Raw genomic sequence first — 18,009 nt, 5'->3', positions numbered from 1 at the left:
AAGAGCGATCAGGGAATAATTCAACGAAAGAAGTCGTAGAAAATAAATTTATTCTCAAGATTAGATATTTACATTGATATCACGAGCGACATACATTTAGGAGTTACCAAGACTTTCCTTCGCCCCTCTTGGAAGAAGCGGGGATGCAGTTATAGCAACATTCCAGGAAGTCAGAAACACAATTGTTTTAACCTTGCGAAAAATCGCAGTGAGTCACAAGTAGTAACTCCTCATATGTTACTCTCCCAAATTCTGCCTATTCACAACAGCAAAGAGCCTGTTTAAAATATTCTTTGCGCAAAGAAAATTTTACTACTACTAGAAAAACTAGCGAATTCTGCACAGTAGTACGACTACCGCAAGGTAATCGTTGCACCTGATTATGCCTAGACCAGGAGTTTGCCGTGGCCTCCGAACAAAACGAGCAACTTAAGCGCGAGATTTCCATCTTCTCGAAAACAAAATGGTTGAATCGCTTCACTTCCAGAAGAGCCTTACAATCGCTCATCCGTACCAAATACGCAGCATTCAGAGAAAATGCCGTCAAACATGTAACAATAATGCAACTGCGAATAAAGGACACGGATAAAAGAATGTGTGATCGTGTCCTCTGTCGCCGTACAAAGTGTGGCCTCTGGGCTCTCCTCCTGCCTGTGGCTCTTGTCGGCTACAGACTCTGTGTCCGACTTCCTAGTCGTTTGAAGGGGCATCTGTTACATTTATCCGTTGCGCTTTAATGGCTACACTAAGGTTTTCGCTGCCTCGTGACCTTCACCGCAGCTGTTCTCTTGGCAGGGGCCTTCCTTGGAGACGTCCTGGTCGTGACCGGTTGCATGCTTCGGGTCTTCCGGCGAGACGGGGACTCTTCTTCACCCAAGAGTGCCACTGTACAGCGAGAACAGCAACACAACCTGGTTAATACGCAACAAAACCGGACTTTCATGAAGATGAGCGTGGACATGCAAGGTGCCCAAAGACACTATAGCTAAAGGAGAGCGCGGACAACATCGACAGTATCCGCACCGTACCCACGCGTCTAAGATCTGTGTCTGCATTAGTTGCACCACGTGTATCAGCAACCGCGGAGATATACCGGGTGTTTCAGTTAAATCCCCGGGCTAAATAATTTGCCCCCCCCCCCCCCCCGAACGGGTGCACCCACCAGCAAACTTTCTTTTTTACGTGTGTCTGTCCGATACATAGTGTGCAACGCGTGAATGAGTGGGAGGCGCTCATTATTTAATTAAAAATTCGAGTGAGTTTCGTAAATCACGTAACTTCTAAAGCAGGGTGCTGTCGGCATTAAAATGGGTACTACCCCTTTTGGGACCTTCAGTGGACACCTTTTAGAGGAAAATCTGCCACCAAAGCGGGTCATTTGTTGCAGTAATTAATGTAATGTAATGTAATGTAATGTAATGAAGCACAAAAGGACGTAATTCACTGGTGTAAGGACATAATTGATTGGTGGATAAGGGAGTGAAAGAGCGTCCTTTTGCGCTTCACTGCGACCAGTGTCGACAAAAACATGTAAACCGAAACCAATTGATTACTGCAACAAATGACTCAAGAACCCCTGGAGGGCTTGTTGCCACGGAAATGAGCAGTGACCAGCAGCGTGGGCAGCCACACGTAGCCACGAAGCTTTGTGCGTTTGAAATCCATTTGCGGCAACTGTCCAATACGGATAAGAATGTGACTCAGAAAGTGCACCTAAGGCAGGAGAAAGTCTCCTAGGAGACCAGAGACTAATCTCTCTCACCCGTGGCTGACCGTTTCCTGCCTGCTCTGCTGTCCGCCTCGAGGGTCATACCACTCTGAAGTTCGGAGACCACCTCGATGAACTGCTTGTGTTGCTCCAGGAGCTTCCGGTTCATCTCTCCCAACTTTCCCTCCTGCTCCGCCAACCTCGTGGCCTGTTCGGAGAGGACACGCGTCTGTTCCCTTATGCTCCTCTCCTGCTCCTGCAGGCTCTTTGCTTGGTCGCGCAGTTTCCTCCACTGGGCCGATAGCTGCGGAAATAACGGCAGAAAATAAACGTACCCACCGCACGTCCCCTAGAGTTAAAACAGCGGAGCAAAATGCTCCATGACGTGCACCGCAGCGGTTCTTCATTCCAATGTCTTGGACAAACTTCCTCCGGGTGACATAACAACAACAACAAGTTGATGATTGGGGAGTTTCATAACCAGGGGCGACACTCTCCCCTACCGTTGGCAGTAATGTGGTGAAATGGAATAATGAGACGTAACAAATTAATACGTATCAACTAGCCTGAATTTCCATAAATTTTGAATAATTTATTCGTCTCACAGTGAGGACCACAGACTGAGCATGGAAGAGGAAACCGAGCAACATTGGTCGGACTCTCGTGCATCATGCCCTCCCCCAAGCATTAGGTTTCCCCTCTCCTGGTATGCGCTTCGAGAAAGAAACTGCACCCCCCGCCCCACACAACACTGGGGTCCGGATCTGCCCCTGGATGACAACCATGAGGGACCATGCTACCCTCCTGTGATGAACCACTGGAAGTTCTGCAATGTGTCACTTTGCTGCAAAACCTTGACGTTCTCGATTAGGCAGAGAGAAAGGCTGTTTTCACAGTCACCAACGAGAGTGCCGCCGATGGATCGCACACAGCGGGTTCTACCATACCTTCAGTTTCGAATCCGCGTTGCATCTGAGCAGCGCCGCACACGTCGCCTTCAGCTGGTTCACCTCCACCAGCAGGCCACCGTGACTGCAGCTGACCGCACTGCACCGGTTCTGGTAAGGCCGAGGTGGCACGTACGGTGGTGGGAAGGATGTACCTGAGGTGTAAAATGTAACCAATAGACGGACATATGTAGTATATTTATAACGATAACTTACAGAATTTGAAAATGATTTCCCTATACAGCCCAGTTACGATCAAGGATTTTCTACCTTGGATTTGTTTCTTCACCTTGGATTTGTTTAATTATTTAATTCCTTTTCTCCCGATCATTTTTTTTACTCCTTTCTCGATGCGACTTCATATGTGGCCTCTGTTGGAGCCCATTGGCTTAGGACACTTTATTGGAGATTTTGATAGTAAACTTCCCAGTTGTGAGCAGCTCTTAGCCCCACTCCTTGCGTTTTGACAGCTCTTATCCAAGATAAACAGGTACGGCCTTTCTTAGAGGAACAAAGAAACGACATTTAGGATTGCTCGCTTCATTCAAAGCAGTCTATCCAGAATGTCCGTGCAAGATATTATTGTTCAACTATTGTTGAACTATGTCTCATTCCTGTGCAATTCGATTTAACAAAACAAATGCAAGCAGAAAACACCTATTGTGTTTTCTGCTGTTACCTAACACCTATTATATTTTGTACGCTGTCCGAAATCTCCAGCTCGTGGCAGTGGACGCGCGACGGACCAGTTGTGCGAGGGGGGAAGCCTCGCTGAAACACTCTCTCCCAGTAGCGCGTAGCCAGGAAAATATTTCAGGGAGGGGTTCTACGGGAACTTTAAATGGGGGGAGGAGGATTTCACCCTCGCTTCCGTTCCAAACGCACGACCAAAGGTTCCGTTTCAGGGAGGGGGGAGGTACGACAGTGCCGTAGTTCCGTCACGCACCGCCGATGGGGTGTCGCTCTGCCACGCGCCGGAGACTTCCGACAACCACATCACAAACAGTACACCGGTACAGTAAACGGTACCGGAACAAAACGCCGCATAACCGTACCGGGTGAGCCGCCACAGACGAGACCCGCCGCCAAGAAGGGCCTCGGCGGCAGTATGTGCAACTTGAGGCCCGGCGCAATGCGTTCATCAAAGTGCTCCATGGCCATGGACGAAATGTCTCGCAACTCCTGAAGTATCTCGTGCGTGCGCGGCGGAGTCTTCTCTTTCTGCAGCAGCCGCAGGACCCGGTAGATCTCGTCTATCACCTGCAAAGACGCCGCCGTCAACGGATACCCGGTGGCAGTCGAGCGGCGAAAAGTACCTTGCCGGGAATGAAGCAACAGAGGCTCATGTCCATGTACTTGGTGAAGGTCATCCCCAGGAGAGACAGCCGGGTTTCAATGCTGGTCAGGATCTCGCAGTGCCGGGACAGTGGGTGGGACCGACGCTCAGACTCTCGCCTCGGGAGCTGTTTCTTCACCTGCTTCAGGCATTTGGCGTGAAAGCGCTCCACCTTCAGAAAGCCCTGGTTCAGCAGGTTTTTGCAGCACAGGTCAAATTTGCGGCACACCTGCAGAAAAAAAAAAAAAAAAGAAAAATTGCGCGCACCAAAGATGAGGCACGTTACAGGTACTTGCGGGCACAAGCGACATTTGACTTGGAGATGAGTTTTGAGCATCTTCGGAGTCCTTTAGGTGTTACACTGCCGAAGAAACAAGGACTCCCCCAAGCGACATTTGACTTGGAGATGAGTTTTAGCATCTCTGGAGTCTTTTAGGTGTTACACTGACTAAGAAACAAGGACTTCCCCCGACATTTCGGAGATAGCCCAGTACAGCTCGGCTACCGATACATTTTCCAATAAACGTGCATCCATTTATGTATACTTTCCTCCCCTTGGAAGCTCCGCACCCCACCCTAGAGGTCAATTTCTGGGGAAACTACTGCTAAGAAAGTCCAAGAGAAGATTTTGCACAAGCCGCTTTGGGGGTTCATCTTCACAGGCACCTCCATAGAGGAATTACAAAACGAACACTAACACGAGCAACTGTAAAATCAAAAACCTGCATGCTGGCAGTAACGTCCCATGCTTGGCACCCAATTTTTGCTTCACATTTTTGTGGCACCACCTCACATTCTTCCCTGCACACACACACACACAAAAAAAAAAGGAAAGAAAAAAACTGCCAAAATAAATGCATGGAAAGCTGCTCATCCAGGAGATGCAAGTTTGATTCCCAGCACTGAAGGTTACTCTTACACCAGTTTCTATTGGGTGCATCTCTATGTAAGTGTCTCGGGTACACTGGTCATATAGTCTAGTGTCATATATAGTCGTATAGTGAGCAACTAGACTCTATAGCACTGGAAGAACAGTTAGAAAGGAAGTGAACTGGTGGCAAGTATCCATGACAACCCTCCTTGAGACGTGGGATGCCAAGAAAAACGCACAAAACAAGGTCTCAAACACAGCTCAGAATTTTTACATCTTGTGGTATTGTTCTTTGCTCAACACTCCAGATGCCTAATGAAAGCTGGCGAGTAAAAAAGCGTTGTTACGGGAAGTAGTTCCAAACGAAAAGCCACAGGGGTCCCAAAGATGCAATTTTCAACTTGGCTATAAGGAATTTAATAATACGATTGTTGCTTGGTATGCCACATTTCCTGAAGTTGTGATCAGTTTTCTAATGTTTAAAATGTTTGTAATGCTCATATGATACACTATGAAGCCTCAAAGGAGGATGTTTGCTAGTTGAAGAAACGGAATCATTGCCGGGACTGATCAGCTTGTCACTTGATTTTGTTTTCTGCAGACACGAAACAAGAATACCCTTGTAAATATGCAGGAAACTGAAACAGACACCAGTGCACTGGAACTGCTTCCAAGACCCGACGCGATGCTAACATCTGTCACAGAGGCAACACAGGTCAAACGACTCTTTATGACTTTTAAACAATTTTCTTCGCTACACCACCAAATGTGCAGTACCCAAAACTAGCTGTATTTCCTTACAAGACAAGGAACAAAGCAGACTCCAAGAGAGCGATCTGCAAAGGACACTCGAGAATCTTGACACGTTTATCGATTGAAGGCCACGAGAAGACGTTATACATACCACACGCTTGCTGCTGATTTCATCGTACGATAAATAACTTAAGACACTTTCAATTATCTCCATTGGCAGCGACCCCAACGTAATGGGACCATGCCAGTCTTTTTGTGTGTTGCCTTCCATGACTACAAGCAAGGCTCAAACTAGCTTTTCGTTAAAGACGCATTGAGTACAGGTTTGACGCGCTTAGCTTGCGCGCTTCCTCATTCACTAGTAACCTGCACTTCTTCACTAATTATACTGCATCTCTGGCATAAACTCTTCAGCAAAGGCTAGAATAACCCAATCTGAGTACGCAGGTCAGCGTGAACCTAGGGAACTAGGGATCGGCCGAGATGTTGGCATCAGTTGGCATGTTGGTCTATTTCGATGACGTCATTACATAAATACAGACTCGACTGTTATCGCGTTAAAATACAGTTAGTTTGTTTAGACAATTTCTAACACTAAAAACTGTAGTACGGACAAGGATGCTAAACTAAGAATAAGTAAACTGTCAGGTCACCCGGTCGTAAACGGGTGGAACGACGCGCCACGGTGTGACGGTAACGGTGGCGTCACCGGTTTGAGGTTTGAGGGGCTTGAGCAAGCTTTGAGCTTTGAGTCCGAGAGTATGTTTGGACAAGTTAGCGGTAAAATTTGTGCTGTGCATATTGTTGTGATATCAGAAAAGTAAATGGAGATGCGTCCGAGAAAGGGAAAGGCAGGTAATACGAGTACTGTGCAAGTAGTCACACCATGCTAAAGTTCGGATCAAAAATCTGTTGCTAAATCATTACGTTTCATGGCGTCATTGCGCAGCACTGCATTAACAGGGTTCAACATTGGGATGAGCGGCTGTGGCATGATGTCTTATACGGTGCTTATTCTTTCGCACATGTCTTTTCTTTGGTATTATAGCTGAACGCCTCCGGAAGAAACCTGAGCAAAACACACCAACTACTGCGTCTTCTGAGGTGAGGGGCATTGCAATCTCGCGCAATCGAGCACCTGCATCAAGCCATGCTTTGACATTGCCTAAAACCAGTTACTACTTTTTATACAGAATCATGAAGGTGACAGCACTGTAAGGATGACTTCCACACCCAAGTCGCCGGTTAAACGAACTTCACGGGAGAGAGTTGTCAAAGCGTGCAGGAACACAGCAATACGTACTCCGAGCGTATTGACAGACGCTACTAATTTGAGAGCGTCCACACCTGTAGATGGCAACGACCCACCGATCCAGAGTATGTTTTTAAAATTTTTTCGCTCTTTCTCGCAAGTACGCTCAAATGTAAGCGACAAAAACAAAAGTTGTGTATCTTAGTATTGCTGAGCTTTATCCTCTGGAAATCTTAAGAAGGAAGTAATGTGATATGAGCGTTTACAGTGAGCACAAGCAACACTTGAAGCATATATCGAACCATTGCACTTTTGATACACGTAGGTAGCCGAGACTTATCACCATTGTGTCACTTCGACCTGGAGTTTGACTACCCATCCGCAGCCGGCGTTTGGAACGATGTGGACCAAGAAAACACTGTTAGTATCCATGCATGTTTACCTGCTTGTTTAAACTTGTAATGCCTTTCAGCATCCGGAAATGAAAGAAAAAGCGTAGTATATAAAATAAATAAAATAATAAAATGCAAATCGAAAATATAGCCCCCGGGTAGAACTTGTCTTTGTGATGGCACACACAAACAGCCCGCAGTTCTTCATACCTTCCATGCAAATGAATTTCTGAGGTTGGTATTTTGCCGATCCCATAGATGTCCGCTAAGAGGGATGCCGCCCCTGACTTCGGGGAGAGGTGCTACGTGATAGTGAGGTATGCCACGTGGAACACTTACGGCACATCACTAATTACTATTAAACTTGTTTCAAAGAATGACAACAACTCTTGATCAGTTTGGTGTAATTAGTTGCAACTTGTTGGAACGTCTGCGCTCTCTAAACGAAATCTGTTGTCGAAACCCTCGAATGCCCTGGAATTTGAAAATGCTGCTGATTTTCTCAACAGCCTTTGAAAACGCTTAAATTTACATATCTCTCACTTCTTCTCATGGGGCTGCTATTGTCTTGTTCAACTTAAGAAGGAAGAAGAAATCTAGTCCGTCAACTACATATGCTGTTGGAAATAAGGAGATGCAATAGCGCACCAGGAGAAATACTGCAGTGCCATTCGCCAGTCGTAACAGCCAATACGGAAGCAGAGAGAGTATGATGGATTACGCTATCAGGCGGAGGAGCGACCTTGACCTCTCTTGTGTCCAGCCATCCTGTCCGCGGCGCAGTAATATTTAGAGAGCTGACTGACTAGATTTCTGTTCCTGCTTAAATTGGGCACGACTGCAGTGGAAATTCCACTGATCCCGAGTCAGAACTAGCGTGAACCGCATTCAATGCAATAGGAATGAGAAACAGAAACCAGAAGTTCGAGAAATGAATGGCACTCTGCGTATTGTATTCATCAGCCTTCCTTTCTATCCTGTGGTCTTTGACACTCAGCAGTCGTCGATCACATTTGTGATGTTGTGCAATACACATGTATTGTCTCGTATGATACCTGTAGCTTATAAATATTTTTGCAAAATATTTAAGCAATGGTCATAAGATGTGTTTCACATCTCAGGCGAACTCACGGTTGACCCTCAAAGATCCTTGAAAGTCGTTCTATCTTTTGTTCTAAAATTCAGTGGGAACCGTGTCTCTGTTTGGCTCATCCTTTTTATGTTGTCCAGAAAGTGAAGCGCCACCTTCGAAGATCAGCAAACAGTGTCTCTAGTTTTAGGAAGAACGTACATTTTCTTAGAGATCACTTTACAGTCCCTTTAAAGTTACTGAGACAAAGATCGGTGAAGAGCGCTAATATACATGTATCGCGGAACATACCGCGATATATCGCGGAAAACCCGGGTCCTTAGTAATGCCATTGCAGTTTCCCCTTTAACGTAAATTATTACACTAAAAAAATTAGTCGTATAATTTTTCTCGATTACTTACTCTTTCTCCGATAAATTCTTGATTGTTGAATAATCTGCGTACCTTGACTCTAGGTCGAATCAGAGAGGCCACCAAGTCCAGAGACGAGCATTCACTACTGCAGTTTCACCTACGCGGGACGCCGACGACCGCGTGCCCATAAGATTGACTTTGAGGCCGAGAATCCCAACAGTGAGGGCATGGAAGGGCCACCCCTCTATCACTCGCCATTGAGGGACATCTTGCCTCACGAAACGGAGAGCCCCAAGAAGAGACGGCGGATTGTTTCGCAGAAAAAGAAGTGTCACCAGTGGGTAGGTAGTGGCGTCTAGATACTGCAAGGGCCGCATTCTTAGGCCCAGGTCTGGCCCAAGCCTTCCTTTGATTTACCCACCCGGCCTGTCCCCGGCCTAAGCCCGTAGAATTTCTAGGCTGCGCGGCCTTGCACAGCCTGGTCCAGTCTAGCGTAGAGATGCAAAATTTCCGGAAATTTTGAATCGCTCGAAAAGAAACGTTCTTTTTCTGTTTTGTTTTTCTGAAAAGATGGGAGTAAACGCGGTTACTGCTGAGTCAAAGCATTGCTGGTCAAGCCACGCATACAAGGCCCACTAGGCAGCAAGAGCTTCAGATTGGGCAGAGGTGCGAAATAGCCAACATACAAGATGACATGACATTGTGGCAACAGATATATCCATGAACATCCTAAAATTTTTTGCTGCCTGTATAGCATAGTTTAATCACACTAGTTAGTAGGAACAGAAAGTGCTGTCAAGTAGGTACTCATGTACCATTGTGTGCGCACAATACTCAAGCTCAGGCACACTTTAGGTACATCTGACGGTGCTTTGTATTTGTGCAGTGCAATGCAGTCAATAGAAGATTTGTTGACATAAATACGGGTTTGAACTAAAGTGATTCATTCAGAGTGAGGGCTTGGTGTGCTGGCAGTGCATACTATCTGGCTCAGAAACGCGTCATGGAAATATGAGGCGTTCATTAATATTTCAAAATATCTATTTACAGGCAAGCATTATATCGCCTCGGGGCAGAAAACCCAAATGTCAGTTCGAGTTACCCGAAAGTTTCAATTAACAGATTTCGAGTTAACAGGATAGCACTGCATGACCTGCAATGATGCTTTCGTTACTGTCCTTTGACAAGTAACACTCTAATACTTCCTCGTAGCAACTTCAAGGTTTGTCCATCAAGCACTCCATCATCATCGTACTTTGAGTTGTAACTTTTTAAACTCTATGCTACATGGTATTCGCAGCACGACATACTATCATAGTACTCGTGCGCAAAATTTCAAGTGTCTGCAAAGGCAAAAAAAAAATAAAAAATGAAGTGCGGATGAAATTAATTGCGTACAATACATTTGGATGGTAGAACGTTCTAAGTTTTCCACTCTCAAGTGGTGCATTGTCTGTGTTCTGAATGTCTCCACTAATGCTCTTTTCAATTTCTTCCAGCCTGCATATGACGAATGGGCACAAAAGATGGCCAAGGAGTTTGAACAGATCAGCAAATATGAGCTCGTGTTTGAATAGTACGCTGAATGCAACATTTTCATAACTAGTGTCAGATAACACATCAGCCTACAAGACGCATTATATATTTATATATATATACTTTGTGTTGGACCCTTGTCTTTTTGGGTTTTATGCTTTTAAAAAAATCGGGTTTTACATCAGGAGCTATAAAACGGGTAAAATTGGGCTAGATGGGTATATATAGGGTAGAAAAGCAAATTTAGGGTGAAGAATAAATAAAGAACACATCCCACATTTCGAACGAACACAAGATTCCAAGCAGCTGTGCTGAATGCACAGTGCTTGGCATGCTGCAGTGCCTGCTTTGGTGAAAGAATTTCCACTTTGGCAGGTTTATTTTTTGGATTTTACTCGCATTGATGATGCAAATCGCGGGGGGGGGGGGGGGGGGTAAAAACTGGTTTAACCTTAAAACACAAGGCTCTATGTTGTATTCATGACAAACTTTGCATTTGCAAGCTGTCTGTTCTTTTTTTTTTTTTCATATGTTCATATACGTTGTATATTATTATTAAAGCTATTTATTGCACATGAAATGGTCTGTTGTTTTAGCCTCTAGTCTTCTGAATAATAAACAGCATGGTTATACTGCAAAATGAAGTAGCTCGAAGAATGAGACTTCCTGAGTTATCTTGTGAGAGTAGACTAAAAAGGAAAGACAAAAAAATTATGTTTCGAATTATCTCTGAGCTCTCTAGAGGAGACAACCTTCTAATCACAGGAAATGTGCTGAAGTTTAGAAATCACCTCCGAGCATGCCTCCGAGACTGGCGCTAGGTGAGAGAGATAGGTGGCGCTACAAACTGAAACTTTTGCACTCTTTTTCTAATATAAAGTTGAAAGCTATAAAAAAATAGGAATACGAACAGTAACAGAAATCTGGTATGAAAGTATACGTTAACGAGATCCGATGCAAAAACGGACTATATGGCGGCCTAACATCACACGTTTCGAAATTCAAAACGAGCCTTGCGCAGATGATGGCACAGATGGCGACCGATTTCGTTTCCCTATTAACGAACGTATATTGATCTGTCTACGAGCAAATAAAACGTACCGATTATGTCTTGCGATTATGCTTCTGGTCTTTCAGAATACGCGGACAAAGGTATATGTGGACAACCCGAGCAATTCGACGCGGACGATCTGCTTGAGGACAAAATAAGTCGCTTTTCCGAGTGGGTGAAGGCCGCTAAACACATCGTTGTCATTACCGGCGCGGGCATCAGCACCTCAGCTGGAATTCCCGACTTCCGCGGACCAAAAGGCGTGTGGACACTCGAACAGAGAGGCGAGAAACCCAATGTCAACATCTCCTTCGACGACGCCGTCCCCACGGTAACCCACATGGCGTTAGTCGCACTGGCGGAACGCGGGAACCTCAAGTTCCTCGTGAGCCAGAACGTCGACGGACTTCATCTGCGCTCGGGCTTTCCGATGGAGTTGTTGACTGACCTTCACGGTAATATGTTCCTCGACCGCTGCGACCAGTGTGGCAGGCACTTCGTCCGGGTGACGGCCACCAAGTCCGTCGGACAGAAACCAACGGGTGAACTCTGTTCCGTCCCGAAAAGGAACGGTCGTCAGTGCCGCGGTCACTTGCACGACTCCATCCTGGATTGGGAGGACGAGTTACCACAGGAGGGACTCGAAGCGGCAGATTTACACTGCAGAGCCGCGGATTTAATAATCTGTTTGGGGTCAACCTTACAGATTGTGCCTTGTGGGTCATTGCCGTTGCTCGCCAAGAAGACGGGAGGTCGAATTGTCATCTGCAACCTTCAACCGACGAAAATCGACAAGTCTGCGAACTTGATTCTGCGCCATTACGTCGACGGCGTGATGAAGAAGTTGATGGAGAGGCTCGGTATGGAGGTCCCAGAGTACACCGCGGAGAAAGACCCAACCAAGCAGAAGAGGGAAGCGCTGCTGGTGTATCCTCGACTCAAACTGCCCGCAGTTAAAGTTGAAAGAAAGGCCCCAAAAAGGACAGTTAAGCGTGGCAGGCCCAAGTCGGTTAAGGTGAAAAAGGAAGAACCAATAAAGGCAGAGATTGAAGCTAATGTCTGACGTAAATGTGGGTCTTAAAAATGAAACTTACGTCAGGCACAATGGGTATCGAGGCAGTATCACACCCGTAAGAATAACGGAGCTCTTCAGCTTTGATGTTGGCGGTGATAATGGAAGAAAAATGTTTTCCCGTAGTTGCCTAAGGTGGGAGTGACACTCTTTGGAACTCGGAAGATTTAAAAGGAGCATGGCAAAGCTTTCTGAATCTCTAACGCAGTCATCTCAAGCAGCACAAATCATGCTCTATCCCTGCAGTGTCTGTGCAAAAGCGACGCTGTATTGTCCGTGATGTTTTACACTTCGAGCCTCTCCATTCTACTTAGTAGCACCTATGTGCAATATGTATGTGCTGCCCAATACATTGTATGCCGTTTTAACTTGTGCTAGAAAAGAGCGTAGTGCTGTGCTTGTATTACCTACAGTGTTTTTTTTTTTTTTTTTTTCTTCTTTGCTTTCCTAAGACCCATTTTATTGCTTGTCATATTTGGTTGAGTTTTATGGTCAACCAGGAGCTCTCAGATCTCCTATGTGGCTTGCTGTTTTAAGAGTACATTGCTTCGAATTATGCGGGATGATACTTTATAATTTCACGTAGTATGACTTCATCACTTCTGTAGTTGTTCGGAGTTCATGCAAATACAGGATAACCTCTATATAGTGAAGATGTGGATGATGTGAAGTAAATCTGCAGTCCTCAGTGGTGTTGCAACCCCAATCATGAACCACTGGTATAGTGGTTCGGCAAACTTCGCCATAAAGAGGTTAGGCACTTATGATTTGCAAACTGCACAAAAGTTCCAGAGATGTTACAATGTTTTTGCAGTTGGACCTGCAAGTGTGCATAGTTTGACAAGCCTTGCAGTTTCTATAAGTACCGAAACTGTACCGTTTCGGCCGACACAGCTGTCCAGTGCTCATAGCGCGACGTTTGCGTACTTATGAACACACCACGTGCAGCCAAAGAGCTTCAGCTTTTTTTTTTTTTTCCTTTAAAATTTCTAGTCCTTTTTGCCCAAGCATGTGAAGGCTGGTAGCCATTTGAAATCAAAAGCTAAAGACTAAAGCTAAAGTTTTTATAGTTTTAACATACTGAGTTTGAAATCACGTGCTACAAATAGACACCATGTACAAGCAGCTGTAAATGCCATTTGTTTATATGTTTTTCTCAACATCATCCTTCTGATGCACCAGCAGAGCTTGCTGGGTGGCGCCCCATAATAGGTATTTTCCTGGATGTCAGTCAGCCTATGACAAGATCAAATGAGATATAATACACAGCAAGACTTACAGCATCATAATCCATACAGAATACCAATACGTGGCAGCTTCCTGAATCGCAACATTCGTAAAGGAGATTGACGTTCATATTTGTTGAAGCACAGCAAGCGTTTTTGAATTTTCTGAATATAAGCACAAATTTTGTGAGTTTTTTCAAACTACTACTTTAGTTTGGTATTGCTGGTGGTAATGTGGCATTTTTTAGGGGGTCATGTCTTTTCAAGCTACAGCATCGTAGCTTTTTGTCTGTACTCCCTGCCAAACCCTCGGTAAAATAAACATTATTATTATTATTAATGGAATAATGGGTCGCCTCAAAATGAGGACCAAAGTCCTATTGTGTCCAAAAAAGTTGAGTACCTCAACAGGTTCGTGACATCACAGGTAGATATACGTACTTCAAGAAAGTGCCACTTTGTTCTATGCTTAATGGCAAAGAGTAAAGAAATATGCTAATCTCACAAGACATCTCTGTCTTAACATTGTTTTCATGACACTTCTGTGACCTGAAAATTCATGACATAGAGCTACATCCTTTTTGTCATGTGATGCGATTTTAAAAGACGATCATTGTAACCATACTATAGGATGAATTCCTTCAATTTGAAACTCGAATATAAAATTTCAAGTGAGACTTCATATCGAATACACGCTTATGTCGCTGCAAGATATTAAAAAAATATATATATATTTGCACAGTGTTATGCCTTTCCCCGTTGTGATTGCTTCGTGTAGAATCTCGTATCAAAGTTTGTATATTCTGACATGTGATCAGTGATGCTTATTTATACTTCTGTGCGTGTACGAGTGTTTGTATTAACATATTTGCATTCCATCTTCAATAAACACGTACTGAAAGACGACACTTCAAAATCACCCTTTGGAGGATTGCAGAAATCTCTTTCGCAATTACTGTGAAGTTATAAATTGACTTACCTTTGAAAAGCACTTTTCCAGCTACAGCCCTTTAGTAGCTATGAATAGATGGATCATTTAAGCTGTATAGTCCCAGGTGCAAAATGTCTGCAATCCCAAGTGGTTTATGAAAAGATTTCCTCTTGAAACCAGTTACGTACGAAGTGGTGCAAAGTGGTTTCAAGTGGAAATCCTTTCATAAACCACTTGGGATTGCAGACATTTTTCACCTGGGGTGTGCGTCTGTTTACTGTGCCGCAGAAGGTTGTGTGCCCCAAATGTCCATGTAAATTGGCCATTTGGAGCCTTCTGCAGCAATCTGTAGCTGTATGTTGTCACTTCCTAAGGATCCCTCGCCTTTTTAACCATTCGTAATGAGCTTCTGTCTATCCTCAACATCCACCGTCTACTATGCGGGTGCAGAGCCGTCCCGAGGCGAGCGTCCGCTTGGGGCACGATTACGCGAAGCCCCTCCACTAGACGCTCCGTAAACGTAAAAGAAGACAAAGCTCTCCCGAAACCTGCCACCCGCTTCCTCAATCCACCCTCACTTTCGCTCTTTCCTCTCATGAAATTGGTCGTTTAAATTGCTGCAATAGGTCTACACCATCATGGTACGAACTACCCCACATACCATATCTATAGTGCTTAGGCGGCCTCCCCTACCCCCCTTTCCCCTTCGGAACGGCTGTACGCGGGTGCATCGCTCCATATTCGTGATATTACTCAAAAACGACTCCACTGCTCTGAACAGAACTTTCAGCGCTATGTGTACCCCTGATAGTCACGAGTAAATCTTATCTGGGGTGGCAGGGCACCTCATACCCCTAAATACGCCCCCCCCCCCCTTCAAAGATATTGCAACACCTTCTCCCCAAATGTCTGCCGAAGACACACGCGCACAACACAATCCAGCCAATTAAGGTGTCCCACACCTCTACGAAATTCCAACCCCATGAAATGAAGATCCTGCGCAAATCCCTGACGGGTTGCGCAACGAAAAATATTCTCGGCTGACTCAGTTTAGAAGTGTGTTTGTTATTCCAGCGTTTATGCACCAACGGATTCCGTCGCATTCTTTTCGATGGATGTAAATGTCAATACACATCTCTCCTTATGAAAGATAATTCTGGAAAGACTAATGCCTTCTTGTCGCATCTTGTATGATATTGGAATGTAAGCAGGGATGTTTCTGCTGAAGAAAACAAAAGCGCTTTGGCTAAGAGAGACTAACGTGCTACGTCAACAACTATTTTCAGACAATGGTCGGTGGGATTTAGAGCACATAGCCACCATAAACAAATGCCTGAGTCTCAAGTCTGGAGTCACTCCCGCAGCTCAATCTGGAACTCAATCCCCAATCAAAACGCGCGTAAAAAGGGAGAACGACTAGAAGAAACAAAACAGAAATAATGTCTTCAAGGGCTCGTTTCAACTGGTTTCCTAACTAAGCCACGTAATTTTACCGAGTATTTCTAATATCACGTTAGAGAAATAATTAGTGTTGTCACCCATGGTCCGAGTGGAACGCACGTAGCGAGGCAGGGGTCCATCTAGACAAACAATAACAAAGGCCCTGGAGTGCTGGAGTGCCCATTGCAGTGCTCTAGTACAAATTACACAGGCACCGATCGTTCGAGGGAGATTAGCTGCCAGGTGCCCTGTGCTGATATTTCAGTGGAAGCTTCAAAATTCTTGAGGAGGGCAAAATGAATCCAGTATCTTCACTCATAACCATCTAGTTCTCTCGCGATGCAAGACCCCAAATTGTATTATCATTATCACGAATGAAATAATATCTTTGCACATTCACCCATCTATGCTTGCAAGAGTTGATCCAGCATTAGCTTTCCGGATGCCACGAAACACCTCTCTTCAAGGCGCTGCATTAACTCATCGGATGCGACTCGACGTGGCTTTTACAGCTCAGTGGCACTTGAGACAAGTGGGCTTTCCAGATGCCGTCACTGCGGGAAAGCATCATTTTTCATTGCCCACACGACCAACCTTTCCTATATCCACACTTTCAGTGTTTCTAAATCAGCTGGACTCTCGTCCTCTCGCTGTGTCAAAATTGCTTGGTCCATGGCCAGGTCCAGCAAACCAACGCTCTGCTCTAAAAGCACTTCTAAACATTTTGGACACCGTATAGGACTTGGGTCCTCTCTGTCAGGCGACTCAAATATCCCTTTTCACCACATTACCGCCAGCAATGGGGAAGAGTATATCGCCCTTGGCGATGAAGTTCCCCACTCATCGTCACTTTAAATAAAGTTGTTGTTATTATTACTTAATTGAGTAAAGTAATTGGAGTAGATTGACGCGTAAGGTGTATCAAGGTGTAAGGGTCTGGCGACATTCCGCACGCGCCGCGGGGTGGGACTGTGGTGTGGTGTGGTATGGGGTATGGTATGGATAGTAGGGCTGCAGATAATTCCGACCAGGGTTGCAGAATGGGGCCACCAATTCCATTCCAATTCCATTCCCAGGAAGGGAGATTTGTGATAATTCCGTTCCTTTCAATTCCTCGGAACGAAAAGGTATGGCCAATTCCCACTCCTGGAATGGGCTTGGCGGCCCCATTCCATTCCGTTAATTCCATCAATAAAAGAAAAGAGACCGGTGACCGTACTAGCTAGCCCAGCAGCCACCGGGCCTGCCCAGACCATTCCATTCCAATTCCATTCCTGCGAAAAACTGCCTACTTCCATTCCCATTCCATTCCTAGGACAATTTCCGCCATTCCACTCCAATTCCATTCCTGGCTCTGATAAATCTGGAATAATTCCGGAATCATTCCAACTCCGGAGTGACAACTCCGCAACCCTGATTTCGACCACCTGTGGTTCCCCCCTTCTGATGTGCGCCGGAAATCTCCGACAAAACGGAGCCAAGGTATTGCGGGCATAAGCTCGGCATTATATGGGCCGCCGAACTCCCTAATTGTTACGTTACGTTGTATTATGTGACGTTATCTGGCGAGTGCGCTAATATGCGGCATGATGAAGCTTAGCGATATACGCCATGTTAACCTTCAGGTGAATTCATAGCCCGCCGCTGAGTTCACGCCTTATCAGATGATTGTGATCGTGACCCAAGCAGCACAATGTACTGAAAGTCGAGTGCAATAGGGGTGGCCGGTATGTGTCTTATCAATGTTCTTTAGTTTCAAAAGTCTGTTCAAGGCCTTCCACCTACCCGTCCACCCCTATTGCACTCGACTTTCAGTACATTGTGCTGCTTGGAGAGTTCCGAGACCCGAAATGCCGAGCTATAATTATCTGCAGGCAATCGCAGCCCACTTAAGAATTCCAGGCAATCAGATAGACATCGAACTTGAAAAGGACAGTGATGACTCCTGGTAGCTCGTATCTATACAAGGTTAGCGTTTCGCGAATGGACCGGATAAGGAATCAAAGTGTGACGACACACATCGCCCTGATAAGAGAGCTCCAGTTGTTCG

General features: G+C 45.3%; 3 protein-coding genes across 3 annotated transcripts; 2 read left to right on the top strand and 1 right to left on the bottom strand.

Annotated features, from left to right (window-relative positions):
* Positions 1-33: 33 nt before the first annotated feature.
* On the bottom strand, positions 34-6,143 carry LOC135397306 (F-box only protein 28-like). Its single transcript, XM_064628787.1, has 6 exons — positions 5,767-6,143; positions 3,972-4,220; positions 3,711-3,915; positions 2,656-2,810; positions 1,763-2,012; positions 34-885 (listed from the first exon to the last, which is right to left on the bottom strand). The coding sequence occupies exons 1-6, from the start codon at positions 5,884-5,886 to the stop codon at positions 746-748; spliced, it is 1,119 nt and encodes a 372-aa protein (XP_064484857.1). The 5' UTR covers positions 5,887-6,143; the 3' UTR covers positions 34-745.
* Positions 6,144-6,328: 185 nt separating this feature from the next.
* On the top strand, positions 6,329-10,361 carry LOC135397307 (uncharacterized). The gene is made up of 6 exons (XM_064628789.1): positions 6,329-6,470; positions 6,664-6,719; positions 6,809-6,992; positions 7,193-7,287; positions 8,805-9,044; positions 10,203-10,361. The coding sequence occupies exons 1-6, from the start codon at positions 6,440-6,442 to the stop codon at positions 10,278-10,280; spliced, it is 684 nt and encodes a 227-aa protein (XP_064484859.1). The 5' UTR covers positions 6,329-6,439; the 3' UTR covers positions 10,281-10,361.
* Positions 10,362-11,246: 885 nt separating this feature from the next.
* LOC135398326 (NAD-dependent protein deacetylase Sirt6-like) lies at positions 11,247-14,507 on the top strand. The gene has a single exon (XM_064629743.1). It carries the CDS (start codon positions 11,346-11,348, stop codon positions 12,351-12,353), a length of 1,008 nt encoding a protein of 335 aa, XP_064485813.1. The 5' UTR covers positions 11,247-11,345; the 3' UTR covers positions 12,354-14,507.
* The last annotated feature ends 3,502 nt before the right edge of the window (positions 14,508-18,009 follow it).

The sequence above is a fragment of the Ornithodoros turicata genome, chromosome 6 (assembly GCF_037126465.1).
Source record: "Ornithodoros turicata isolate Travis chromosome 6, ASM3712646v1, whole genome shotgun sequence".
NCBI lineage: Eukaryota > Metazoa > Arthropoda > Arachnida > Ixodida > Argasidae > Ornithodoros > Ornithodoros turicata.
Note: the sequence above shows the minus strand (reverse complement) of the source record. Positions and strands in the feature narration are given on the sequence as shown.